The 24,768-nt window shown below is 34.0% G+C and overlaps 1 protein-coding gene across 5 annotated transcripts in view; it reads left to right on the top strand.

The window, feature by feature from the left end:
* LOC138700025 (uridine phosphorylase 1) overlaps positions 1 to 24,501 on the top strand; it is a 184,307-nt gene extending 159,806 nt beyond the window's left edge. For all 5 annotated transcript variants that reach the window (XM_069826315.1, XM_069826314.1, XM_069826313.1 and 2 more), the window contains 2 exons: positions 880 to 1,098; positions 3,792 to 24,501. In XM_069826315.1, the coding sequence (XP_069682416.1) occupies positions 880 to 1,065 (186 nt within the window). In that variant the 3' untranslated portion in view covers positions 1,066 to 1,098; positions 3,792 to 24,501. The remainder of the gene's footprint in view (positions 1 to 879; positions 1,099 to 3,791) is intronic.
* The last annotated feature ends 267 nt before the right edge of the window (positions 24,502 to 24,768 follow it).

The raw sequence follows: 24,768 nt of genomic DNA, 5'->3' as shown, positions 1-24,768 counted from the left end.
TCTCTCCCTCTTATATGTTTTAATTTTCAGTTAACGTCGAGAAGCCCAGTTCACAAACATATGCAGTTGAAAATGACAATAACATATTAGGATAGCCGGGTATTCACTCCTTATTGACAACCAAAATGTTTTCAAGAAGTTTTAATTTCAATATTCTGTTTGCTTTTAAGTCTGCTAGTTCCTCTTGTATGAGTATATTATTCGGAAGATGTTTTGAATTCACAACGAATGAATCACGAACCCAGTAAAAATCTTGAACACACTCTCCAAAATAATTCTTGAACTTCTGCTGCAAGATTACTAAATGTTCTTTAATTAACTTTGTTACCGTCAGCAAGGGGCCATATAGTTGGGAATATCTCAAACGACCCATTTTCAGGCATTGACAACGTTTTAGCTATTATGTGTGCTTTTTTTTTTTTTTTTGGCCTTTACGATAAGTTCGGGTGCCTTATAGCTAGCTTCCTGTACTTTCTGTGAAACCTGTACCGACCTAGTCATGAGCGTCACTTGTTTTTTTTTTTTATTTTGTTTCAACAACCGACGATAATAATATACATCTTTGTTTGATAGAAAAGAATGTTTTGTTACCAAATGTCGTTTTAATTTACTGGGAACCATAGCATTACTGAGATTTTCACCACACACAACACACTCGGGGATTGGGCATGTTTTGTCAACACACCATTTTAATTTCAATTAATTTTCGCGTCACACCTTTCATCTTGTGAAGGCACACCAGTGTGCCACGGCATTGCTGTAGTGTAATGCATATTAGACTATTAAAAAAGATGTAAATTTTCAAGAGTTGTCACAAAATATATGAAACTCGTAAATTAATACTATAATTCCTTAACATTTTGAACTCATGTTTTACAGGTGCTGGCACCTAAAGAGGTATTGGATGAATGGCAGCAGAGACCATGTAAACTTGTGTCCCGGTACATAAAACGTTATTTGACCATGAAGGGCCGCTTGTCGCTAGATGGACATTGTGGTTCCATGTGTGTTAAAAGTCCACGTAGATTCAAACTTGTGCAGCAGGAGTCTGAGAATTACGACTAAATGCTACCTGCCATCACAGTTATTATGTCATAGGTAAGAAAAGTTAGACAGACAGTGAAATGTTCCCAGTAATATTCATTAAGAGAAATGTTAAATTATCATAATGGTCTTCCTAGTCTTCTTATTTATCCTCTTCTCTTTATTATCACCATCATCATCCTTAACATCATCATGGTCCGTTGTCAGCGCGTCTGCCGCAAAACCAGGTGACCCAGGTTCGAATCCCGGTCGGGACAAGTTACCTGGTTGAGGTTTTTCCGAGGTTTTCCCTCAACCCAATACGAGCAAATGGTGGGTAACTTTCGGTGCTGGACCCTGACTCATTTCACCAGCATTATCACCTTCATTTCATTCAGACACTAAATAACCTAGATGTTGATACAGCGTCATAAAATAACCCAATTAAAAAAAAAATCATCTTCGTCTTCATCCTTCTCTTCAAAGCTTTATGTCTATAGCCTATTTTTTTCTAATTAAATTAAATCATCCTAAGAAGGAACTTCCTTATATGTATCCTTTTTCATCTTGATTTGTAATTTAAGAGCACTTTGTGAAGTTGATAGTCTTGTATTTTTGGAACATGAACCTACTACACCTGTTTTTCGAAAGATGAGACATAACAGTTAAGTGCTAAACTTGGCACTTGTGTGTTTAAATGCGATAGGCTCATGTCAGTAGTTTGCAATTCATTTACTGGCATGTAAAAGAACTCCTACTGGACAAAATTCCGGCACATCAGTGATGCTGATATAACCTCTGCAGTTGCGAGCGTCGTTAAATAAACCATAGTTTAAATTGAAACTGCTAGGAAATGGGAAAAGGTTTATAATTCTCCATGTAGGATATTCGTGGATTCATTCTGAATGTCCAGCTTTGTTTTCATTCGAACAAAGAACTAACATGAAGAAATGGACATTGCTGTTTTTAAGGATTGCTTCATAAATAAACTTCTTCCAAACATTCCACAAAATAGTATTGTAGTTACCATTCAACTGATTTAAATAAAGGTCCAGTATCATCATAAAAAAAACTTGAAATGCAAACTTGCTTCAGAGAGAATAACATAGAATATGATTTTAGAGCTACCAAGGTAGTTTTATACGAACTCATTGAAATAAAAAAACCTGAACTTAAAAAGTACGAAACGAAATGTCGCCTTTAAATTAAATAATGTAAGATATTATTCGAAATAGCATTGTCAAATATCAGTGCAGAAAATTGTAAAGCTGCAAGCGAACGTGTAGAGAAAGAGGAAATACTGTATTTTATTTGGGAGAGGGATGGATTGGTTGATCAAGTCATCAATCAGTTCGTAATTAACTTGGAGGATTCAAATAGTGAAAATGAGGAAGACGGAGCTACTTGCGACGAAGAAGAAGAGTCCACCACTGATATCTCCATCCCCCTATTACCGTCAAATGCCTGGAACAACAGTACTATGGGTTACTACCTATCTAAAATGCTATGCCAAGTAAAACCCCATGGACTTCAATAATGTACTTTTTTTATATATATATACACTTTTAAAACTTATATATCACTTGATGAAAGATGAGTGGAATGGAGAAAAATTCTCTCTGGCACTGGGATTTGAACCCGGATTTTCAGCTCTACGTGCTGACGCTCTATCCACTAACCCACACCGGATTCCCATCCCGATGTCTGATCGAATCCTCTCAGTTTAAGTTCCACCTCTTGGGTTCCCTCTAGTGGCCTACCCTCTGCACTGCGTCATAGATGTATGACAGTGAGACCATGTCCATCTACATGTGCAGAGGTGCACTCTTTATGAGTGACTAAGTGGCCGGGATCCGATGGAATAAGCGTCGTCGTAAATCACTAAGTGATTATTCGCATATCATATATTATTATGATGTACCGAATAAATATGATATTTCCGTGCAGATATTCTGCGTCATCATATGATGAAAGATGAATGGAGTGTGGCTTAGTGGATAGAGCATCAGCACTTAGAGCTGAAAACCCGGGTTCAAATCCCGGTGCCGGAGAGAATTTTTCTCCGTTCCACTCCTCTTTCATCATATGATGACGCAGAATATCTGTACGGAAATATCACATGTACTTCGGTACATCATAATATTATATACCACTGATTAAATTTCCAACTTCTTTACCGTGTTAATATGTAAGATTAACCTTGCTTGACTAGTTTCGAAGTCTTGTGCTTCAATGAAGCAAGATAAATCCTAAATATTAACAGGATAAAAAGTTGTAAATTTAATCAGTAATGTAGTTACTTTTATGAGAAATTCATGTATGGTACCAAAATTTAAAATTTCACTTTTGTGTAAAATATAATATGCAATGTCTGTTTAGCAATTCAAACAAAAGTGAACCAATATACTTAATGCTGAATATTTTTTTTATTCTTGATACATATATATTTTAATTCCTCAATCCTCTGTGGAAGTTGCCCTGGCTCTTGCTTCCCCTCCTTTACCTTTAGTCTTCCCTCAGTCTTCCCTTTATTAAGACCATTTCGCTGCCACTGCAGTGGAGTCTAAAAGTTGGTCTGACATGTTGGCCTTCGTAGTGAAGTTCAAATATTTAAGAGTTTCTTCATTGTTAACTGGTATGTGATATTTTGAATCTTACATTATTTCACATTCTGAATATATTTTTTTAAGGTGTAACATTGTAATTATACGTATAATGAATGCATAAAGAGTAATCTTTGTAAATCATATTTTCTCTATATTGTTTAGGTGCAGACATCTTTACCAAAGACATGGTGATCAAGCAGAGACTGAGACTCCGACAGGCTGTTAACCCTAAACCTTCACAACAAGATGGGGTACAAGAGGATGTAATGTGTGTGTAGGATAGTCACTCACTAAAATAAAAACATTAGGTTAGCATGGGAGGTTTACGATATGAAAGAAATATTCCAAGGAAACTGGATTTCTGCAGAGTGCTGAATGCTGGATTCTTATAAGGAAATAATTGCACAGTGTTCCATTACTAATACACGCACATTCTGTTTATCATTCACGAGTTTATGCAAAATGATGGAGTTTGGGTTTTGCTGAGTTTTGCTATCAATGCACGTACCTTTCATTCAACTTTCGTGGGAAGTCGGGTGATAATTAAAGAACATTTGTCCAGTCACTGTAAACATGAGGAGCAATATTTCATTGTGATTAGTTGTGATAAGATTTCAAGGGTACCAATGGTATGCATATTGTACGTCTGAAGTAAGAGAAAAGTAATTCTCTCTGTAATTGTTTAGAATTTTTTTTTTTTGAAATTGACATGAAACGCAATTTTGTCAAATCACATTCTTGTCTGTAGTCTCTCCATCCAGTTTTATTCCTGATTTTTAATTAATTTTTTAATCAGCTTGGAGGTTACAAATTAAGTAGAATGGTAAATAATTTGAAAATGAGAACAAAAGAGGAACATTTAACGCATGTAAGAACTAATGAAGAATAATATGAGGTCAGTGCAAGGTCAGTTGATAATCGTTTAGGCTACTTTTAAAATTATCAATAAGATATATGTTTTAAAATTCCATAGCCTACTTATGAATGAATATGATGTAGTTGAATGCTGATTTATGTTCAGCATTCGTAGTGGAATATGTGATGTAGGAATAATACAAAATGTAACATTATTCCAATTAAATTATTAAATCACTGTTTGTATATATTTTGTTCTATTATTTGAAATCCACCTAAATAACTACAGTATTTATTTTACCAGTTGATTTACTGGGAAAAAATATTACATATTGTTTTTAATGTTTCAGTTTCAACTATAATAATTGTTTCATTTTATTAAGTGTTTACTTATTTAACAATCTCTGATGTCATTATTTGAACTGGTCCCAGGTTTTCATCCATCTTTTTCTTTTCTTATGTTAATTACACCTTGCACCGACGTATTTATTTAAAATTGTTGGTACATTTCGTTGAATTCAAATAATTTTCGAAATTGACACGAAAATATATGGATAACTTAAATATACATGTACCTATAGGATAAAAATTGACCATTTGTGAAAATACATTTACCTTAATATGATAGGTAACACCGAAATTAATTTGAATATACATGCTGCAAATGGACGTGACACTCATATAGCAAATTATACCAGTTTCATTGGTTAATTAAAAATAGTTTTATTAATTATTCAAAGACAAATCTCAACCATATTGAAATAAAGAGTAATATTACATTTTAAAAAAGTGTGAAGAAACTGTTCTACTTTTCCTTTAAATTTATCATATAATTTTTTTGAATGCATATTTAAAAAATGGCAGAAAATTCATAGTATATTATGTATGTGTTATGTAGGAAGACTGGTTTGAACTTCATAAGTGATACCAATAAGCATCACTCATGAGGCAACTAAGCCAGGAGATAATGGGAGTAGAATGGCCAGTTCCTTTCCTCCTCCACTGCATACATTGCTGACTGCTAACATATTTCATTAATCAGACTTAAGAATCCCTATAGGCTAATTGCGTGGAACATTCAAGTGATTGGTGGTTGTGTGATTTCAAATAATTGTAAGCCATCGCTTTATGAGAATCATCTTAGCATAATCAGAAAACAAAATTTAAACTTTTAACGAATATTGTAACCAGTGCAAGAAAATAAATGTAGTTTTTACTGTTCAAGCTACTAGTAATATCTTTAATGTAAGACATATACAATATAACCCCAATATGTCACTCTATTAGTCTATCGGTAGATTACTGTGACTATCTTTTCCTCGTTTTTTTTTTTTTTTTTTTTTTCTTTTTGTTGCAGAAAAATATTAAGTACGATACTGCATATTATAGTATGTTAGTATGTATATTTTTTCTAAAGAGAAATATTCTAAGTATTTACTGTTACACAGTACTGTATATACTAGGAATGTTGCCCCTGCCAGCAACAGAAACAGTTACGTGTGGGAGGGAGTGTTTTTCCCAACTTGTAAAATAGTCACTACCTGCTTTCAAAGAAATAACCCCAGGAACTTGCATATAATTGCAGATCTATGCACCATTCATTTCTTGTCTATACAAAATATCTTGCACAGGTGTCAAAAGTAAACATGTTATGCTAAGTACCGAAAAAAAAAAAGCGCAAATAACTGAGTGGTTTTCGAAAGAATAAACTGTGGCTCACCTCCCATCAAAATACGAGATTGGAATTACAATTTAATAAAAAAAGGGATGAATTGTATAAAGCATGTAAATCTACAAGACAGGACCTCTACTATTCCTCTCTTACCAGAGCACCATCATAACGAGTTTCCTTGGCTCTAAAGAAACCCTCATTGACAACAGGACTTAAATTAGTGAACTTCTGATCCATTATCTAACATGTTAAACCCAGGACCATGGAGGAAATTACGAAACTGTATGTATTATGCACTTAATTATGAAACTATTTTATGGTACAGATTATCCCGCTTTTCTGATTAACCGTTCACTCCAACCCATTTATTAACAATGATAATAGAGGTTCTATTGTGCAATGATATTCAAACTTCATTCATTTTTCCAATACAATAATGATGTATGTTGAGGGTCTCTGAGGAGCAACATGGGTTTAGAGTATTACTGGTACAGAAATGGTAATGGGCATTTATTCTGATAGGGGCACCTTAAACGTTTCACTTTAAAAGTAAACTCAGTATCGATCTCGTTATATAGATGACTGAATTTAGTGCAAACTTGGATGATAGTAGGAACCTTTCCTGAGGCTGTACAGTCTTTGCTTATGAGTGTGCCTGCTAGAAGGCATCATTTTTCCATTTAGTGATGAATGAAACAATTGTTATTGAATTCAAAATTTAGAGCAATTGTCATGAAACACAAACATAAATGGATTATGTACAGATTACAGTAAATGTAACTGATTATGATTACAGTTTTCAACATATCTGCCACACTGAAGAATAGAGAAGTACAAAGAGTAAATCATTTCCTCATGCTGTCTCGAAAGCGTGTTAGGAATGACCATTTGTATTGTGTGCACGATCTGTTCCATCAGTTCAAGGATAGTTCTTTTTTAATAGGTTATTTTACGACGCTTTATCAACATCTTAGGTTATTTAGCATCTGAATGAGATGAAGGTGATTATGCCTGTGAAATAAGTCTGGGGTCCAGCACCGATAGTTACCCAGCATTTGCTCGTAATGGGTTGAGGGAAAATCCCGAAAAAAACCTGAACCAGGTAACTTGCCCTGACCCAGAATTGAACCCGGGCCACCTAGTTTCGTGGCCAGACACGCTAACTGTTACTCTGCAGGTGTGGACTTCAGGGATAGTTCGTGGTTTAGTTGCATACATGCGATTCTTAACAAATCCCCAAGGGAGTTAGGTTTAGAGATCGCAGATAGGCTTATAGCATGGCAACATTCAAAACCTTGCTTCGGAGTTCGCGTGATGTCATACCTCCATACCCACTAACTGATAACGTGAGGCATGACAAAGAGGTTCGCCATTTTACACTTTAAGATTGACCTGAAATACGCTAACATAGTACGAATACAACAATGCTGTATTAAACTATTACAGTAAACTGTACTTCACAGGAGCTGATCTGCATTCTTCTACAGATTCAAGCCAAATGACTTAACCCCACTCCACTCTGACTGGTAAGGGCATTTGATTTCTGTGCTCTTTGAAATGTATGTTGCCTTGCTATACTAAGAAATTTTTCTTCTTTGTAGCAGTTTTAATGCCTGCATGGAATTTTGTCCGTCTATTCCATGCCAACAATATTTCTATGCACAGTATGCAACCTATTGTGAAAAAGTGGCACTTTCTATCGGACACATTTATGATTAGATTGGCTGTATTGCACTAGGAAATATTTTTATTGGCAAGGATATATAACATGTCGGAGAGCTATCCCTGTAGGTAAAGTTTTCGAATGATCCATTATTTATGAAATACACGTATATTAGCTTGAATGCAATATTCATACTTAAGAGCAAGCAGGAAAATGGGAATTTTTAAATAGATAGTTAATAGCGTTTGAAAATGTATTAACAAATGCTATGTATAAGATCTCACCATCACGGAAAGTGACCTCCATACATGTGCAAACACATTTTTCATACCCAATGTATGTCGTGCTTCGAGAGAGAGACAGTATATTCACTGGTATATTGCTGACTGGGAGATGAATGTTTGTCTTAAGAGTTTCATTATCTTGTGGGTGATCTCGGCATACTAAACTCTTCAGATGTCCCCAGAAGAAGTCACATCCGATAGATCAGGGATTTTGCAGGCCAGTTGATATTGTCTCTATTGGATATAATTTGATTTAGGAAAAGCTGTTTGTCATTCATAGAGACACTGGCAGTGTGAGCAGTAGCCACATCTTGTTGAAACCAGATAGTCAGTTGATAATGTGCCACTTAATCAATTACGAACATTTCAATTATATGCACGTACCTAGCTTATGTCACTATCGTTACTTTTTCCTCGTCTTCAAAAACTGAGGAATCAATTATCCTATAAGATGACACTGCAATGGTTTCTCATGCAACTAATAAGGATTTTCTTGCAACCAATATCTAAAATTTTGTTTATTTACAAAATCACATTAACTTACATAAAGCCCTTCGAGTGAGATCTGTCAGGTTTAACTGATTTACTGCCTAAATCTTGTAGGGGTGTGTCTCGGTATAGCATTCTTATATTTCTGTTAGGCACATTCATTGCAATAGCATGCTTTGTAGCTGAGCATTTTTTACTTGTCTCGACAATAACCTCAAATGCTATAATATTTTGTGGTGTACAGACGGTTCTTCTCCGAACTGGAGGCTTTTCCTTGAAATAATTAACCCATGGTTTAATTGCATGAGCAGATGAGATAGAACCATTGAAATTTCTGCAAAATTCACGCCTAGCAGCTCAGAACTATCATCACTTTTGTAATAACTTTTGACAGTAACCGCACGTTGTTCATTAGTCCAATGCTTCATGACAACTAAATGGCATAAGGTGAGTAAAAGGACGCGGGAGTAGTTCTTTCCCCCCCCCCCCCATCACTATATTAACAGTGAAAATATTTACCGTATTTATTGGTATATAAGACTCATCCCAAACATTAAATATAATAATAATAATAATAATAATAATAATAATAATAATAATAATAATAATAATAATAATGGAATTTATGGACGCAGGCACTACGACCCAGCACTGCGACCTTTCAAGATCTATTGCGCCAACCCTGAAGATAGATGCATTTCCGAACCCACATTAGCTGACTACACTAAGGTTCGCTGCACACCCAGGTTTCGAGCAGGCAACCCCACTCATCTCTAGGCCAGACCCCTCTGTGTCTCACCAGCCGGCATTCGGGGAATGCTATGGAATGATGACGAAATGGAGAGAAATGTTGACGGAATAATGTAGATGCCTAATATGGGGAAATGGGTGAACACCGAGAAAAACCCTAACTGTGACCTTGTCTGCTGTGAATGTCAGTATGAATTTTTCATTGAAACATCTCAGGTCTGATTGGGAATCGAACCCGGACCGCCTGCATGACAGCTGAAGATCACCACTCAGCCACTTCAAGTGTATAATAATAATAATAATAATAATAATAATAATAATAATAATTCACTGACCCTTCAAAAGCCTGCAAATTCACTCATCACTGTTATTGGACTTTCTCTCTCACTAAGTTCACAGAACTATACATCAGAATTGGAATCTTCATCTTCTTACAGGAAATGATCCTTGTTTCTGTAAAGGTATTACTGTTGCCACACTCTAGGAAAGATTTCAAATAAACTTCGGACAAAGTTTAGACCAAGACATACATTCATACATTTGAGTGAGTGTACGGTAAACCATTTCAGTGCTCCCTTTGAGGTCAACTGATGTACTGGTACACTGCTGTCCATAATACATTTATTCCACTGTTTTCTCATGAATACTTTAAATACTACAGTTTGTTTAAAAAAAACATCAGGAAACTGTAGTTGTGAAATAAGTCCCCCTGGTATGACATTGTTACAATCTCGAAGCGTGATTGTCTTTTGTTATATAAGATGCACCCTAATTTTAAGATGTATTTTAAGAGGGGAAAATGCATTTTATACACCGACAAATAAGGTGCTTTAAAATCGCCCATTTCCTTGCTGGATTCTGTACATTTCATTTATCTTATCCTACGTATGATTTTTTTCGTCTTATTTCACTTTTAATTGCATTTCTAAAATGTGGCAATATCATAAGCACTTTTACATAGTACATCTACAGAAGAAATGGATAGTATGAATACACATAAAATAGTATTTTAGTTTAAATAAACCTCAAACTAGACTTCTAGAGATTTCATATTTCACATAATTTATGTGATATTGTAAATGTGGAAATGTAGTTTGTTTTCTGTTTATTGAGAGATAATACATATTATTGTGTACTCGACTGTCCAAAGACAGGTTTGAACCTCATAAGTAACACCAGTGAGGCATTTATGAGGCAGCTAAGCCAGGAGATAATGGGATAGGTTGACATGGTAATTTAGAGATCTTATTTCCATCTCAAGAAGCCATGAAACAGCATTTTGGACTACTCGTTCATAAAAGAATGTGGTAATTTGTCATAAATAAGGATAACTTTTCTTATATAATAACCAAACATTTTAAACCAGTTTTGGCTTACTTCAACATATTCCGCCATTTTCAATCAATATTATTTAAGTATTCGAGGTCAGGCTGGTTCTGATTCAATTTTTGTTTAATTGCCGCTATATTGTTGAAAAATAGTTTTCAATAAATTGTTTTAGCAGATATTTGACATAATTAAGTTTCACTCCAATAAGAATTCAGTTACCAATGTAACACTAGCAGCTACCGTTTCCTTGGCATAGATTTAAATAGAAGTTCATCAAGTTCACTGCGTTGTAATAATTTACTTGGATATGCCAATAACAAAACTGTAACACAATTGTTAATACTTACCGTTACTGCCGAGGGAACATTGTTTTATATTATATTGGAAAAAAAGTATACAAAAATCTACACGATAAACACAACTGTATAATTTCTGAGCAGTGTCTGCCAGTACCCATATTTTATTAACTCGATTTTCTACAAAACATGCTCTAAAATGAGTGATTCCCATATAACATTTGTTTTATTCTAAATGTACCATATTTGAAAAATTCTCTGAGCAAACAGTAGGTGAAGTTGTATCACGTAGTTATAATACTCAGTAGATAAGTTTATTGAGTCAGAATAGTTTTGGTAAAATCATATTGGATCGTAAGTTATAGAACACTACAAAAGTTATCTGCTCTCTGTCACACTTAACATATAGTGAAGATGAAGCAATATACAGAACACCCATAAAAGACCTTTCTGGTTTCAAACACATGCAACTTAGGTTTAATGAAACTCAGATACATAAAACTGGTACCAGTGAAAAGAGAAACTCAGAAAGTTGTAATATCTTACCAGATGTTCAATGTGAGCCACCCTGGTCACAAGGCACACATCAAGCCTGTAGTCGAGTTCCTCCCAGCTACGTTCAAGCATATCATGACTGATGTGATGGCTTCTGCGATGCGTGCTCATAGATCAAACATGGTCTGTGGTAAGGGTGGTACATAGACTCTATCTTTAACATACCCCCACATGAAAATAAAAAATCAAGGTTGTCAGATCTGGAGAACGTGGAGGCCAACAAAGAAGTTCACAGTCGTTTCAACAGCCCAATCCACCTGGTAGTCGGTTGTTTAGCTATTCTGTGACACAGTCGACTTTGCTATTTGCAGCTCCCTGCTGCCTCTGATGGTAGATTTTCGTGGACTACGTGAGAAACTTTCACTGACAATTAATTAACTAATTAACGTAAAACTGCAGTAGCAAAATTCAGACTGCTTACGGAACACTATTATTTGGCCAAACACTTGAATAAAATAGGAATTTACACGAATCCAAAATGTCCTCTATGCAACAAAGAAGAAGAAATGACTGAAGATAATCTACAAACCTGTGAAGTTCTACCTGATGGATCCACCATAGAGAAATATTGGAGAGCAAGAGCGCTAATGGCTTCATTGCCAAAGCCCAGCATTAGATAACAAAAACAACAACAACTTTCACTGATGCGCTCAACTGTTTCCTCGTTTACTGACAGGCGTCTGGTTGATTTTCTCTTACAAATTCATCCCATTGCTTTAGAGTCGGAGTACTGCCACTCGCGAATTATAGGCCAAGTAGGTGATTCTGCACCAAACCTTGTTCGGAAATAATGTTTACTGGTTAACATGAAAATCAAGGATACAAAATGTTTTCTGTCCTTCATAGCAGCCATTTCGTCTCAACAATGAACAACTGTTGCGTAATAACATTTTATTACGCAGAGTCTTATCACATGTGATGTAATAAAACAAAACTTTATGAGTTTCTCTTTCTATTGGTATGACTTTTAAGTCTCTGAGCCTTGTACATGGGCTAGCAGAACAGTATTAGAAGGGATGGTAGTGTAAATACGCAAACTCTGAAGGCGATAGTTTACATTTTCACCATGATCTCACAGACCACAAATCCATAGTTAAGGATTAATAACATTTTTTCTTTAACGTGTAAATTGATTACCATTTCCTCAAATCAGATTAAGCAAGCTCAGAGCACTGTTTCTGGCTTAGAATTATGATCCAGGAAGGTTATGTATGTTTTTCAGTGTTTCTCTCCAGGAAAATATTGAATTAGTTATCATATTTTTGCCCTTAAAATTTCTTTTTCTTTATGTTCATTATCTTATCTCATCACTTATCTCGTGTAACTTCTGCAGTTGAATATCATTGAGCGTGTTATGGTATCAATTTGTTATCTAATTATATAGCATTTTATAATTCATATATACCGGTACCAATAATGAATTTATGGCAGAGATACTCATGAGAACATAAATTAGGCCTATGTTTAAATACATACCAGTATTTGGATTAATGAAGAGAGAATAGCTAGTTAACAACTGGCAAAACTTTGCTGAAGGAAGTTGCTAAACCTTACCACTGCGCTGGAGGCATAGTCGGAGTTTCCCCTCATTAATCTGAACCATTTGCTACTGATTAACAAGTCATCTGATGCATCACTGCTATCAGTTAAATCTTCTCATAACGAAATTATTCTGTCAGTTTCACTGTCTGTTACATTAGCACTAGAAAAATATTGTTCTTCGTTATTTTTAACGTGTTCGACACATTTCTTCCATTTGTCTTTTCCATATTCTGTGAAAAGGCGGCGACACAATCATTCCTTTCCATTAAGTGGGGATCCAATTTCTGTTACAAAAATTCAATTGAAAAGACTGGAGTCAACTGACTGAACATTTTAGTCTGAACTTTAAGTAAATGAAACCAATCAAAACAATAAATGCTTATTTTTAAAGCATGGTTGGGTTTTGAAGATAAATAATGTTTATGTACTGTAAGCAGTCAGACATAAATTTAACAAGTGATGATATCTCGTTGACTTATTCTATTAACATGGGGTTTTTTCAACATAAAGTAGAATCTATTTAGACGATTTCATACACTGCAACAATCCACTTATCTCTTTAAGAAAAAAAGCTTATCGCTGATTGAGTTTTCTACCGGAACTTCAAAAACATATTTTCCCACATACAGTCGTATAAAACAAACCTAAAGTAAGAAGTCTTACATTTGTTATATTGCGGTGACTCAAAACTCTTAAAAATCTGCAAACAATACTCTTCAACATGCTTTTTTCCTTATTAGAATCTAACTACTACTTTTTGAGTTATTATCAAATATATAAAATGCGAAAATATTTTGCTTCATTGACATTTTACTATGTAATGCCTTCATATAATGCCTTCTTCCGTTATTGACTGACAATTAGGAAGGAGGAGTGAATAGTATATTGTCACTCTTTAAGATTGACGCATGCGCAGACCAACGGAGTTTACTAAGTTGTTCCCCTATATTATAATTATGGAGTACGGTACTATCATTATCTTCTTCGCGAAAGTTATGGGAGGATTAATGGAAACAAGAAAAATGGCAACCAAACTCAGTGAACTTGATAAACACATTGATGTGATGTGCTCCTGTACTCCTTACCCTTTAATATCACGTTATGTTCATGTGCTTTCAATTGTAAAATAATAAAGATGCCATTAAATAGGTCTTACAGTAGGCCTAACTGCTCTAACCTGTTTGAAATATCGTACTTCCTTATTCAGAGGTTTCCAACCTAATAGAATCACATGCTATATTTCATTTATCATTATGAAAACAGAATGCTTTCATTTTAGATTATAAATAATGTTGTCCTTAAAAAATAGCCTATGGAGTGCAGGAGAAAGACTTGAATTCCAATGTAAGCATTTCAACCTGTACCATTGATTTACATTCCTTTGATCTACTAGTATTTTATATAGAATTGTAAACGATATGAAGTAGCCTTAAGTGTCAGTTAGAATTCCTGTTATAATAATTGCATTAGTCATAAGGGTGGTTTGGAACAAAATATGCCAAGTGGTACTGAAAACATTCCATTGTAAATTGATGAAAAGCTGAGGAAAGTTATCTGAAATGTAGCATATGTGTAATATACGTATATCTATTCGTAAACTTGCACTATATAGTAGTTCTAATTTATCAGAAGGGATTATTAAGCAAGCTCTGTTTATAAGCTACTATTATACTCCAGGTTCAGGTTCAGCCCATAATGTCCCCTCGGGGCACGGGCCTCTTCCTAGGAAGGCGGCTGATTAAGGTGATCCCAGTTAGCCATGCCGGGAAAGATCCTCCTTTAAGTCGTAACATTTTTGCACGTGTTCTTTTAGTTTCTTCCTTGCTGGTCTCTGGTCCTCTGCGATGCACTCTTCTGTGTGTTGTCTCATTGAGGAATGGTCTGCAATGCTGTGCTGATACGCTGCTTCCACACTGTCCTCTCTCTGGCAGCCATTGTCCATCAGTTTCCAAAGGTCTTCCTGAGATCGTCGACTCAACGTGTCCTTTGATGCCCCATGCTCCCCCCATGCTTTGCCCATACCTGGGGTCCCAGACCGTTGCCTTGTGAGTCCATCTGCTGGAGTTTAGCCTCATGATGTGGCCTGCCCAATTCCATTTCAGGTTTCTGCTGGAGTTACTGCATAATTTATTTTTGTTTTTATTCTTACAGTCTCATTTTGCATTCTGTTCCTCCATGTGATGCCTAGTATCTTTCTCCCCATCTTTGGCATACTTGTAACATGATTATCTCTCTTTGTGGTGCTCCATGTTTGTGAGCCGTATACTAGTGCTGATAATATGCACGTATTCATGACGTGTCTCTTAATCTCTAGGCTGTATGATTTTTCTAACAATATAAACTTCAGTGCCCAAAATTTTGCCCATGTAACATAAATTATGTCACATTTTATGAGCAAAAATAATGAAGGAATCAAATATTATATGATGTGCAAGTAAAAAATATGTACTAGCATCGTAAAACAATTTAATACTAATCATTATCCTGTGGAAAACTAGACTGAAAACCTACAACTATATTTGAAGAAAAAAAAGCTTTTATTTGCAGAAGCAAGATACAAGTTGAGAGATTTCGTCAATAATGTATTGAATACTACAAGAAAGAAAAATGATGAGTTATGCACAGAGAGTAGGTACCGGTACTTGATTATCGTAGAGAAAAAATATAGTTAATACATATGGTCCATTTCAGCATTCTTTTTTTTTTCATTTATCGAATTATCTTCTCGACTGTCACGAATGTGTCTATATGGTACCTAAATGAATAATAGTGTGGCATTGAAAACACATATCATATTAATAGTTTGGAATGTTTTCAGTACGCTTCAAAGCTAATTTTAACATGTTGGGGTAACTTCCCAGTTATACATCCATCCACCTCTAAAATAACAAAACTGTTCCATGTCGTAAAAATGTTGTTACATCTGCTTTTAAAATTATGCTGGTGAAATGCACCAAGCTCATTTGTATCACCTATTTGTAACAAATATAGTACATTTCTTTGATGTTGTTCAGTTTTGAGTCTTGGTACTTTACTAGGTGTTATGAGCTCATAAACACTGCCCACATCTTTTATAATGTTCAGTTATGGATGATGGATGGATGTTGGTTACATTGCTAGATGTTATGAGCTCAGAATTGGGAGGCTTGTTCATTCAAATTATATATGACAGGGATTGTTTTTACCTGTCAGAACAAAAAGAAGAGAAATAATGTACTTATTATTACCGGTACCTAATTTCTTGTGTATTGATTTTCGTTTCTTTGCAGCTAAAAAAATATAAAGTCTATTATCCGTTTAGTCTTTTGATTGTCAGCTTGATCGAATGTAATGTTATGATCGTTGCTTAAATGCATGCTACAATATTGCTAACTAATTGACAATGAACAAGTAAAAATAATACATTTTAAAAGTTGTTTGCACTTTTTAAGGTACCGGTACAGTATTGTCAAAGTGTAGGTAGGTAATTTTATTCTAAATCTAATAAGTTCAATGGGCAATAGGCTGGCTTGAATTAATAAAAGTGAGTTCCTCCTGATAGAGGTGAGAGATTCTCTCACAGATATAATTTGCCAAATGATTCTGAAATTCACTTAACCTATAATAATAAAAATATTGCTGAGATAAAGTGCAGCCGATTTGTGGTATGGTCACAGAAAGCAGGAAACCTTCACTTTTGACATTACTCTTAAAACTAAAGTAGATCATTCTTACTTTTTCCATTTCTATAGTGATTTCAGTTCCAAGAATGAACACAAGATACCAAAGAAAGCTAGAAATGTTCCCAGACTCATATTAACTGAATATACAATTTTATTAACCGAACTAATGAAAAAAACTGGACTTCTAGAAGATAAGGAATCTCAGATCTTGTAGAAATGAGTACTCTAGAATCGAATGCCTAAGTGGTTGCACCAAGCTGTGATCCCTGAATGCATAAAAATTTCTCAGTGAGCTAGAGTACTTACCGGTAGCTATAATAGGTTATGACAGAAGTAACAAATATGAATTCCAGATACACATGATTACCAATCAGATAATTTATTGTTGAGTACTACATACTTATATCTATCTTACAGAAATGTATTCTAATTAAAGTTCTGAAATGTGTATTTGTTAACATTTTTACGGTTAAAAAACAAAAATGGTTCCAAGAATTGTATTTGTCGATTGATGGGTTGAAAGAATGTTTTTTTTTTTATACATGAATATAATTCCAGTATTCAGTTTTATGATGTTCCATTGTTTAAGGTATTCGAACAGTATTAATTTTCCTCAATTAAATTTTCCGTTATAAAACATTTTGATGATATTCCAAAATGACTACACACAGAGAAGCATTCTTTCTGTTACTGGTAGTTGTTTTATAATACCATTCTTATTCCCTTTTGATATTCGAATTATGCGACAATGTATTACTAGCGCGATTGTACTGAGGCAGATGCTACCTCAAAGTATCAAGAGGAATGGAGACTGTCACCTTTGATATGAAGCTCGAGATGCAACCACTGAGGAATGTTTTGTGATAACTTTTTATTCGCTAAGTAACTGTTGTTGGTATGTGAGTATGTATGTTTTCTCTTCATAATATACAAACAGTGGTGTTTTGTTTTAAGTTAAATGTTAATAGGAACTATTCGCTTTAGGACCTGAATTTGAAAGGTTCCTGAGCTTCCTAATTATGGATGTTTATATTCATAAGCAAACACGTGTGAGAGTTTGTTGTGACGAATAAACTGTTACGATTTTCTTATTTTGTGTACGTATGAAGACCATGATTGAATATATGAATGAAGATTTCTGTTGTCCAAAACTGAAAAACTTTTTGTACATAATATGATGTCCATAACATGTTTCAGTAATGTTACAGACCACATTATAGGGATTTTTTTTATTACAGTTAACAAGATAGCTGTACAGAGTGCTGCAAATATGTGGAATAATGCATTATTTTTTTAACATATGCCTTTGTTACTGATTACTCTTAGTGAATAATTATACTATTGAGGATGGTTTGTTTAAACCAGTGGTTCCCACAAAGGGGGGTCGCGATCTCTTGGGGAGTAGTGTAAAGAGCTGAGGGGGATCGCAATGTGATTTACAAAATAAAAAAAAAAACACTTTATTAAAATAGGCTACATTTAATTTGTATTTAGAAACATAAACACTGTTGAACATAAATATAAAAAAAAAAAATGCTTCAGTACGTATAAAGTAAAATTTTCAGAAAATAGCTTCTCAAATCTGGACTCTGTATTTGATACACACAGAGTGACCTTACAATTTTATAGTTACAGGGGATTTCTCACTTTTGTTTCCACGACAAATATAGACAAGAAACTTCATTTGCATAAGTACGAGGTTGCAAATATTAGGCCTATAAAAATATAAGAGAGACTTTTGCAAATATCGAGGTATTTTTACATTCTTTGATCAAAATCTGTTCTACACTCTGCAAAAAAAAGTCTGTTTTCAACTTTCCATCAGTAGATAAATAATTCAGTGAATTTTTTCTTCATTTTTTGTTTTCAATTTCAGTCAATTGAATGTAACCATTCATAAAAGAATTCAGTATCTATCTGTGATTGTCGTAAATTTTTTGAGTTTCTTCCGAAAAATAAGGGAAAAGAATTTTTAATAATGCAAATTTAATTGCATGTTCACGAAAACAAACACAGTACTGTAGTACCAAAACTTCTGTGACTCTGACCTAGAAAATCGAGCGCTATTGCAATACTTATCACCTCCAGCTGGGGCGTGGGAGTTCCAAGCTACTTGGAACTGGAGACAATTCTCATGATAGCATCAGTCACTGTGTTGCCACGTTTGATGAAATCATAATTAAGGATGCTGAAAACTATGTTATGTCGACCACTAATCGAGAATAAGTGACAACACTGGAGACACCAGAGAGAAATTCATCAAGCTGATAATGACGAGTTGGGACTTGGTGGCTAGGTGAAAGGTCGGTCAGATATTGTCAGTCGATCTACAGTAGCGGTTCGCATATTTTTTGCATTGTCTGAAGTTTTGGCGAATCAATATTTGTTGTAATGTACATCGCTGAATTTTCCATGAGTTCTTTTTGTCAAGTGAAGTCGACGAGAAGCTAAGTTTCTTTATAATCCGTTAGGTAACAGAAAGCTCAGGCATCATTTTCGATTTGTATTGAACTATTACTGCAGTACCAAGATGGTAATAATTTAAAGTACAAGAAATGGTGAAATGATGTTTACGTAATATTTCCTATCACTGTTGCACCATAAATAAAAAAGACTGGAGAACGCTGGGTGTGCAGTGAAAGACCTGGCCTTGGGCAGAACACTATAAATAAATGTTGCACCATATACTTATATTTTGGTCGTTCTTTGACTATCCACTGTTTCTGAGTAAAATTATAATTGTTTTCGATTTTAAAGGAATTTTTAATTTTTTAATGAGATTAAATACGGTGTGGTATTGAGGGGGAGAGGTCAGAATTCAGAAGAAATCTCACTGAAAAGTGAGTTGCTCCTTCAAAAACTTTGGGAACCACTGGTTTAAACTGTAGGCTATAATACGATTATTGCGAAGGAAAACTATTTAAGAGAGTACTGTGCTCAATTAAGAAAAAGCAAGTTCTTACGATAACTGCGGTATTCCATTAGGTCCACGTATTTGCATACTTTGTAAATCAAACCTTAAGCGATGTGGATTATCATATTCAATTTCTTATTAGTTGCTCAGATGTGACTTCTCACAAAATTGGATTTAATATTATTTCTTCAGGCAAGTGTGTAAAATATGTGAAAATTATTAGAGAATACATGTAATCTTATGAAAATATACAGATATTAAATATAAATCGAAATCGTTTAAAGAGTATGGAAGATTATAAATGAACTAAAACACGAGATTTTAATCTGGACCAGCATAACCTCCTATGACTAACTGAAAAGAGTAACTTAATTAAAGTTACATGGAAATAGCCTGTATGCACTGAATCTACTCCAGGAATATAAAATTATATTCAAAGTTTAAATGTCCTTACAGCAATTCATCTTAATACTGGTACCACTATTTTCTTAATCACAAGTCTTGTACTTTCAGACATCTTTGGTTTTTGTGTTTCTAGAAACTAACGTCTTGATATTAATAGAGTTATAATGGAATATATGAAGGGAACTCCATGATCCAGAATATAGTCCTAAGGACGTATGTATATTCTTCAAGCATTTTGGTAAGGATCTGTTTGAGCAATACAAGTTTTATGGACAAGACAGTGACAGGAAGGACCCATTTTCCTAAACTTCGGTATAAAAAAAAGATGGTTACTAATTCCAAGAATAAAATATTAGGAAAGTTATTTACATTAGAAATTATTGAAATTAATTTAATTATTCTTAATACACAAACTAAATTTTTTAATTTATATTGATGAGCAAAAGTGCATTTTATAATTTTCAATGATTTAAATGAAAGTGTAACTGTTTCCTTAGTCTGCCTGAATAATTTTAATACCGTATTAATTCTGTGTAAAAGCAATTTGCTTCCTTTTACTTTTGTAGTCGTAACATCTTACAGTATATCTATTTTATGAATCTTGTTTTTTTCATTAAATGGTAATTTTTAATTCTTTGGCATGATAGAGAGCCAAGAAATGGAATTTTGAAGTAAATTTACCTTATCTTTAAGGTACTTTTTTTTCTTTTTATTTATTGTATTCCATAGATCTTACATTAGCATTGAAGCTTTAAGATGTAGAACAAGTTCAAATTTTACAAAATTACCATTTTTTTGGCGAGCTGTAGTGAGATAAGGCTGAGGTTTCGCCACAGATTACCTGGCATTTGCCTTATGGTTGGGGAAAATCTCGGAATATACTCAACCAGATAATCAGACCAAATGGGGATGAAGTGAGGTGAGGCCGAGAACTCGCCATAGACCACCTGGCATCCGCCCAATGGCTGGGGAAAACCTCGGAAGAAACCAATCAATCAGACCAAATGGGGATCCAACCCAAGCCCAAGCTGTGCTCTGGATAAGCAGGCCAGCAAGTCTGCCAACTGAGCTACATTGGTGGCTCTACTAAAAAAATATACAGTACATAGCAATCAAATGATTAAATTTACAAACCTAAACATTTATTCATCAGCTGAGCTATAAAATATAATACATAACAAGTAAGTTAATTAAAAAAAATTAATAATACATATCGTACAAATTCAAATTACAAGCATAAACAATTCATCAGTTGAGCTTACTTTGTTAGGCTACACAAAATTGTACATTTCATATTAAGTAGATTAATTCATTTACCTACAGGTAATCTATTTATTTTATCTGTTTTTAACTACATAACTGTTTTACTCATTTAATTTGAGTTTGTTGGTTAGTTGTGAGTAGTTCAGATATAGTTCCTTTTCACCATGGTATGTAGGTATTGATTTATGGTGATATGGTGATTAGAATTGGAAGGAAGTGATGATAATATCCAATATGAATTCATTTAAACGCGTTTTTAATTAATTTGTTTTCTCATTTTAAGGAATAACCAATTTTAATATTTTTGAGACAAAGTGCACATGGATTATTTCCAATACTTTAGTACTAAAGCTATGAAGAAACTAAAATAGTTGTAATACGAAAAAAATTAAAGTTAAAAATTGTTAACATATACATCAATGTTGTAATGACTTTAATCAAGCGTTCATATTGTTTAATTATGTTGCTACACAGATTGTTTTAAAATACGTGTGTTCCATGTGTAGCTTAGTTATGACAGTCAAATACTTATTGTCTTGTTATTGTTTGTAATATTGTGTACAATGGAAGCCTGTACAGAGATTGTTCAGATTTAAAGTACAGTACATACTCTATTCTGGTAACGTGTTTCTGGTATGCACACTTGTGTGTGTTATAGGAAGTCCACTAAATGGTTGCTAAAATTAAATGAGAAATTGAATGTTTGGTTTGAAATCTTAAGTTTTGATACAAATGTAAAAAAATATATATATACCTATATATCATGCAATATATTACATTAAACTAAATAAAGACACCACATTGCTCTTCCATTTCTTATTGAATGAATCCAACGAAAATAGTAAGAATTATCTGTTACACAATCTCCCTACAGGATCTATTTATTTGTTTAGGTAAGGATGTGAACTATAATAACAATACTTGTTTTGCCTACAATTCATTAACGCCAACACTGCGACAATACATAGAAACACACTGGTATATTTTAATTGGATATTGTTATATTCATTTTAGTGAGAAACATTAATACCTTTCGCTTGAAAAGTACTACAATGTGCAATTTTTTAGTTTTTGAGTGTTAATTGTGAAATTCCGGAATTTAACACTAACCTTCAGCGTATTAATGCATACTTGTTAACACTGCCGTTAAAAAAATTTAGAATGTGCAATATATCTTCTAAAATTGTTATTTAGTGTGTTGTTAGCATTCGACGAAAAATTTGGGTAACAACAATTTTATTCAGAAGCATATTGTATTTTTAAGAATGACAATGTTGCCTATCATGACGTGGAGTATTCAAACAATCCTCTAGATTGGTTGATTGCATGCCATGTCTTAAATTATTGTTACTGAATATTTATTTACTTATTTATTTTTGACTTCGTATTCAATAATTGTATCATAGATAGGCCACACAATATCCCAAGAAGAAAATGTCATGTAAATATATAGACTACTGGTAATTTAATTTCAAAATAAAATCTGAAATACTGGCTATATAACTGAGCCATAGTTGAAATAGTGGTCTTGCCTATTAATTACATTCTCTAGAAAAGGCAAGAATATCTAAAAGAAAGTCAAAATTCTGCTTCATAATACCAAAGCATATAATCTCAAAGTAAAACTTAAAATAACGTATGTTGAAGATAGTGTAATGACCTGAACCACAGAGATATTGTAAACAAGGAAAATGTCAATTAAGTAAGAATATTCTTCTGAAGACGAAAAATCATATTATTTAAATTATATTAAACAATTTAAAATATTTGTGAACGATCTTCAATTTGTAGATGATATTAATTATCTTAAAATTCGTGTTGGATTTCATGTAGGAAAATTCTGCTTATTCCCCTGTTTTCTACTTCTACTATTACAACTAGAATCGACAGCAACTGGGAAGGCGGTTGTCTGCTATATAAGCCTTAGCATTTCTGACATATTATGTCACAAGTTTGTACTGTAGAACCTATCAGAATCAGTCAGTAACAAGTGCTTCCTGAGTTCGTTTGTTCACGTGTGAGTGTTTCAATAAGTAAAACTAACATATACTGAGTGTCTGTGAGATAAATATATGAAAGGAGACTCTGTAGAAAGACAAGTAATGCACAGGCAGGTGCAGAAAATAGTATTTAAGGTGTAAAATTATTTTAAAAACGTTGACTTCTCATGGCGTTGGCTACAATGTTGCCAATGCACAATAAACGACTCCAGAAGCATGTGTGGGTTTGCGAACCGTGCAAAGAATTATTGTTGGTGAAGGAAACAGGATTTGTTTGGTGTCATGCTTATAGTAATCAATGGCTAAGGTCATTATTATCTTTTGAGAATTTAAATTCTCTCCTGTGCTAATTGTATTGCACATGAGCATGAAGTACGATGTGGCAATGCTCTCTCTATCTGTCTCTCTCGGCACAAATGCTAGCAGACGACCTCCTTCCCAGCTGTCATCGATTTAATCCTATTTTACTCCCATTCATATTCTTTTTATGTTCATTCTTCATATCTATTCTTTTAGTACTCTTTCCATTCAGAATATGGCCACGTCATTATAAAACGCGACATTTTTACACGACTAGAATATGCTTTGGTAACTTCTGTGACATGACATCTGTTGTAATCAAAACCGCACAGTTTTATCTGGTGTTGTCGTTTGTATGTAGTTAGTAGATATATCTGCAGGCAGATCAGCTAACTTCTCAAAGGCTTCAAGAATTGAGTTAAGAAGACCTTGCTCAATCCTTGTATTTAAGCCTCACTTTTAATAACATGGGCTATGTTTAATTTTACATATGGCCAGTGTTGAAACAATAATAATTTATATAATGTATTTACAGCATGCCTTAAAAGCATCGATAATTTGATATATGTGTCTAGATAATAAAGTGCTGAGTGAGTGAAATGTGTCTAAGCTTTCGATCTAAGAGACAGTTATTATTATTATTGTATGTTACGAGTCGCAGTTAAACATGTTTTTAAATGGTGGGATACCCAAAATTATGCGCATTTAGGCCTATTACCTAGTGGTTGATGTTACTTGTTAGTTACCGTTGGTGATTATTATTAATATTACTATTATTATGGATATTGTAAATATATGCATATTATTATTGATAAGCACATACAATATATCGTTGATTCTGTACAAATATATGAATTTAAAATAATAAATATCACATGAGTGTGTCTTGTGTATTTGTAGTAGAAATGCAATGCAGTCATTTAGTCTGTTACAATCTTCGTCAGGAAACATCCACTCAATGGAAGCTGATATTTACTTACTTACAAATGACTTTTAAGGAACCCAAAGGTTCATTGCCGCCCTCACATAAGCCAGACATCGGTCCCTATCCTGTGCAAGATTAATCCAGCCTCTATCATCATATCCCACCTCCCTCAAATCCATTTTAATATTATCCTCCCATCTACGTCTCAGCCTCCCCAAAAGTCTTTTTCACTCCG

The sequence above is a fragment of the Periplaneta americana genome, chromosome 5, assembly GCF_040183065.1.
Source record: "Periplaneta americana isolate PAMFEO1 chromosome 5, P.americana_PAMFEO1_priV1, whole genome shotgun sequence".
NCBI lineage: Eukaryota > Metazoa > Arthropoda > Insecta > Blattodea > Blattidae > Periplaneta > Periplaneta americana.
The sequence above is the reverse complement of the archived record's forward strand: the minus strand, read 5'-3'. Positions and strand labels throughout refer to the sequence as shown.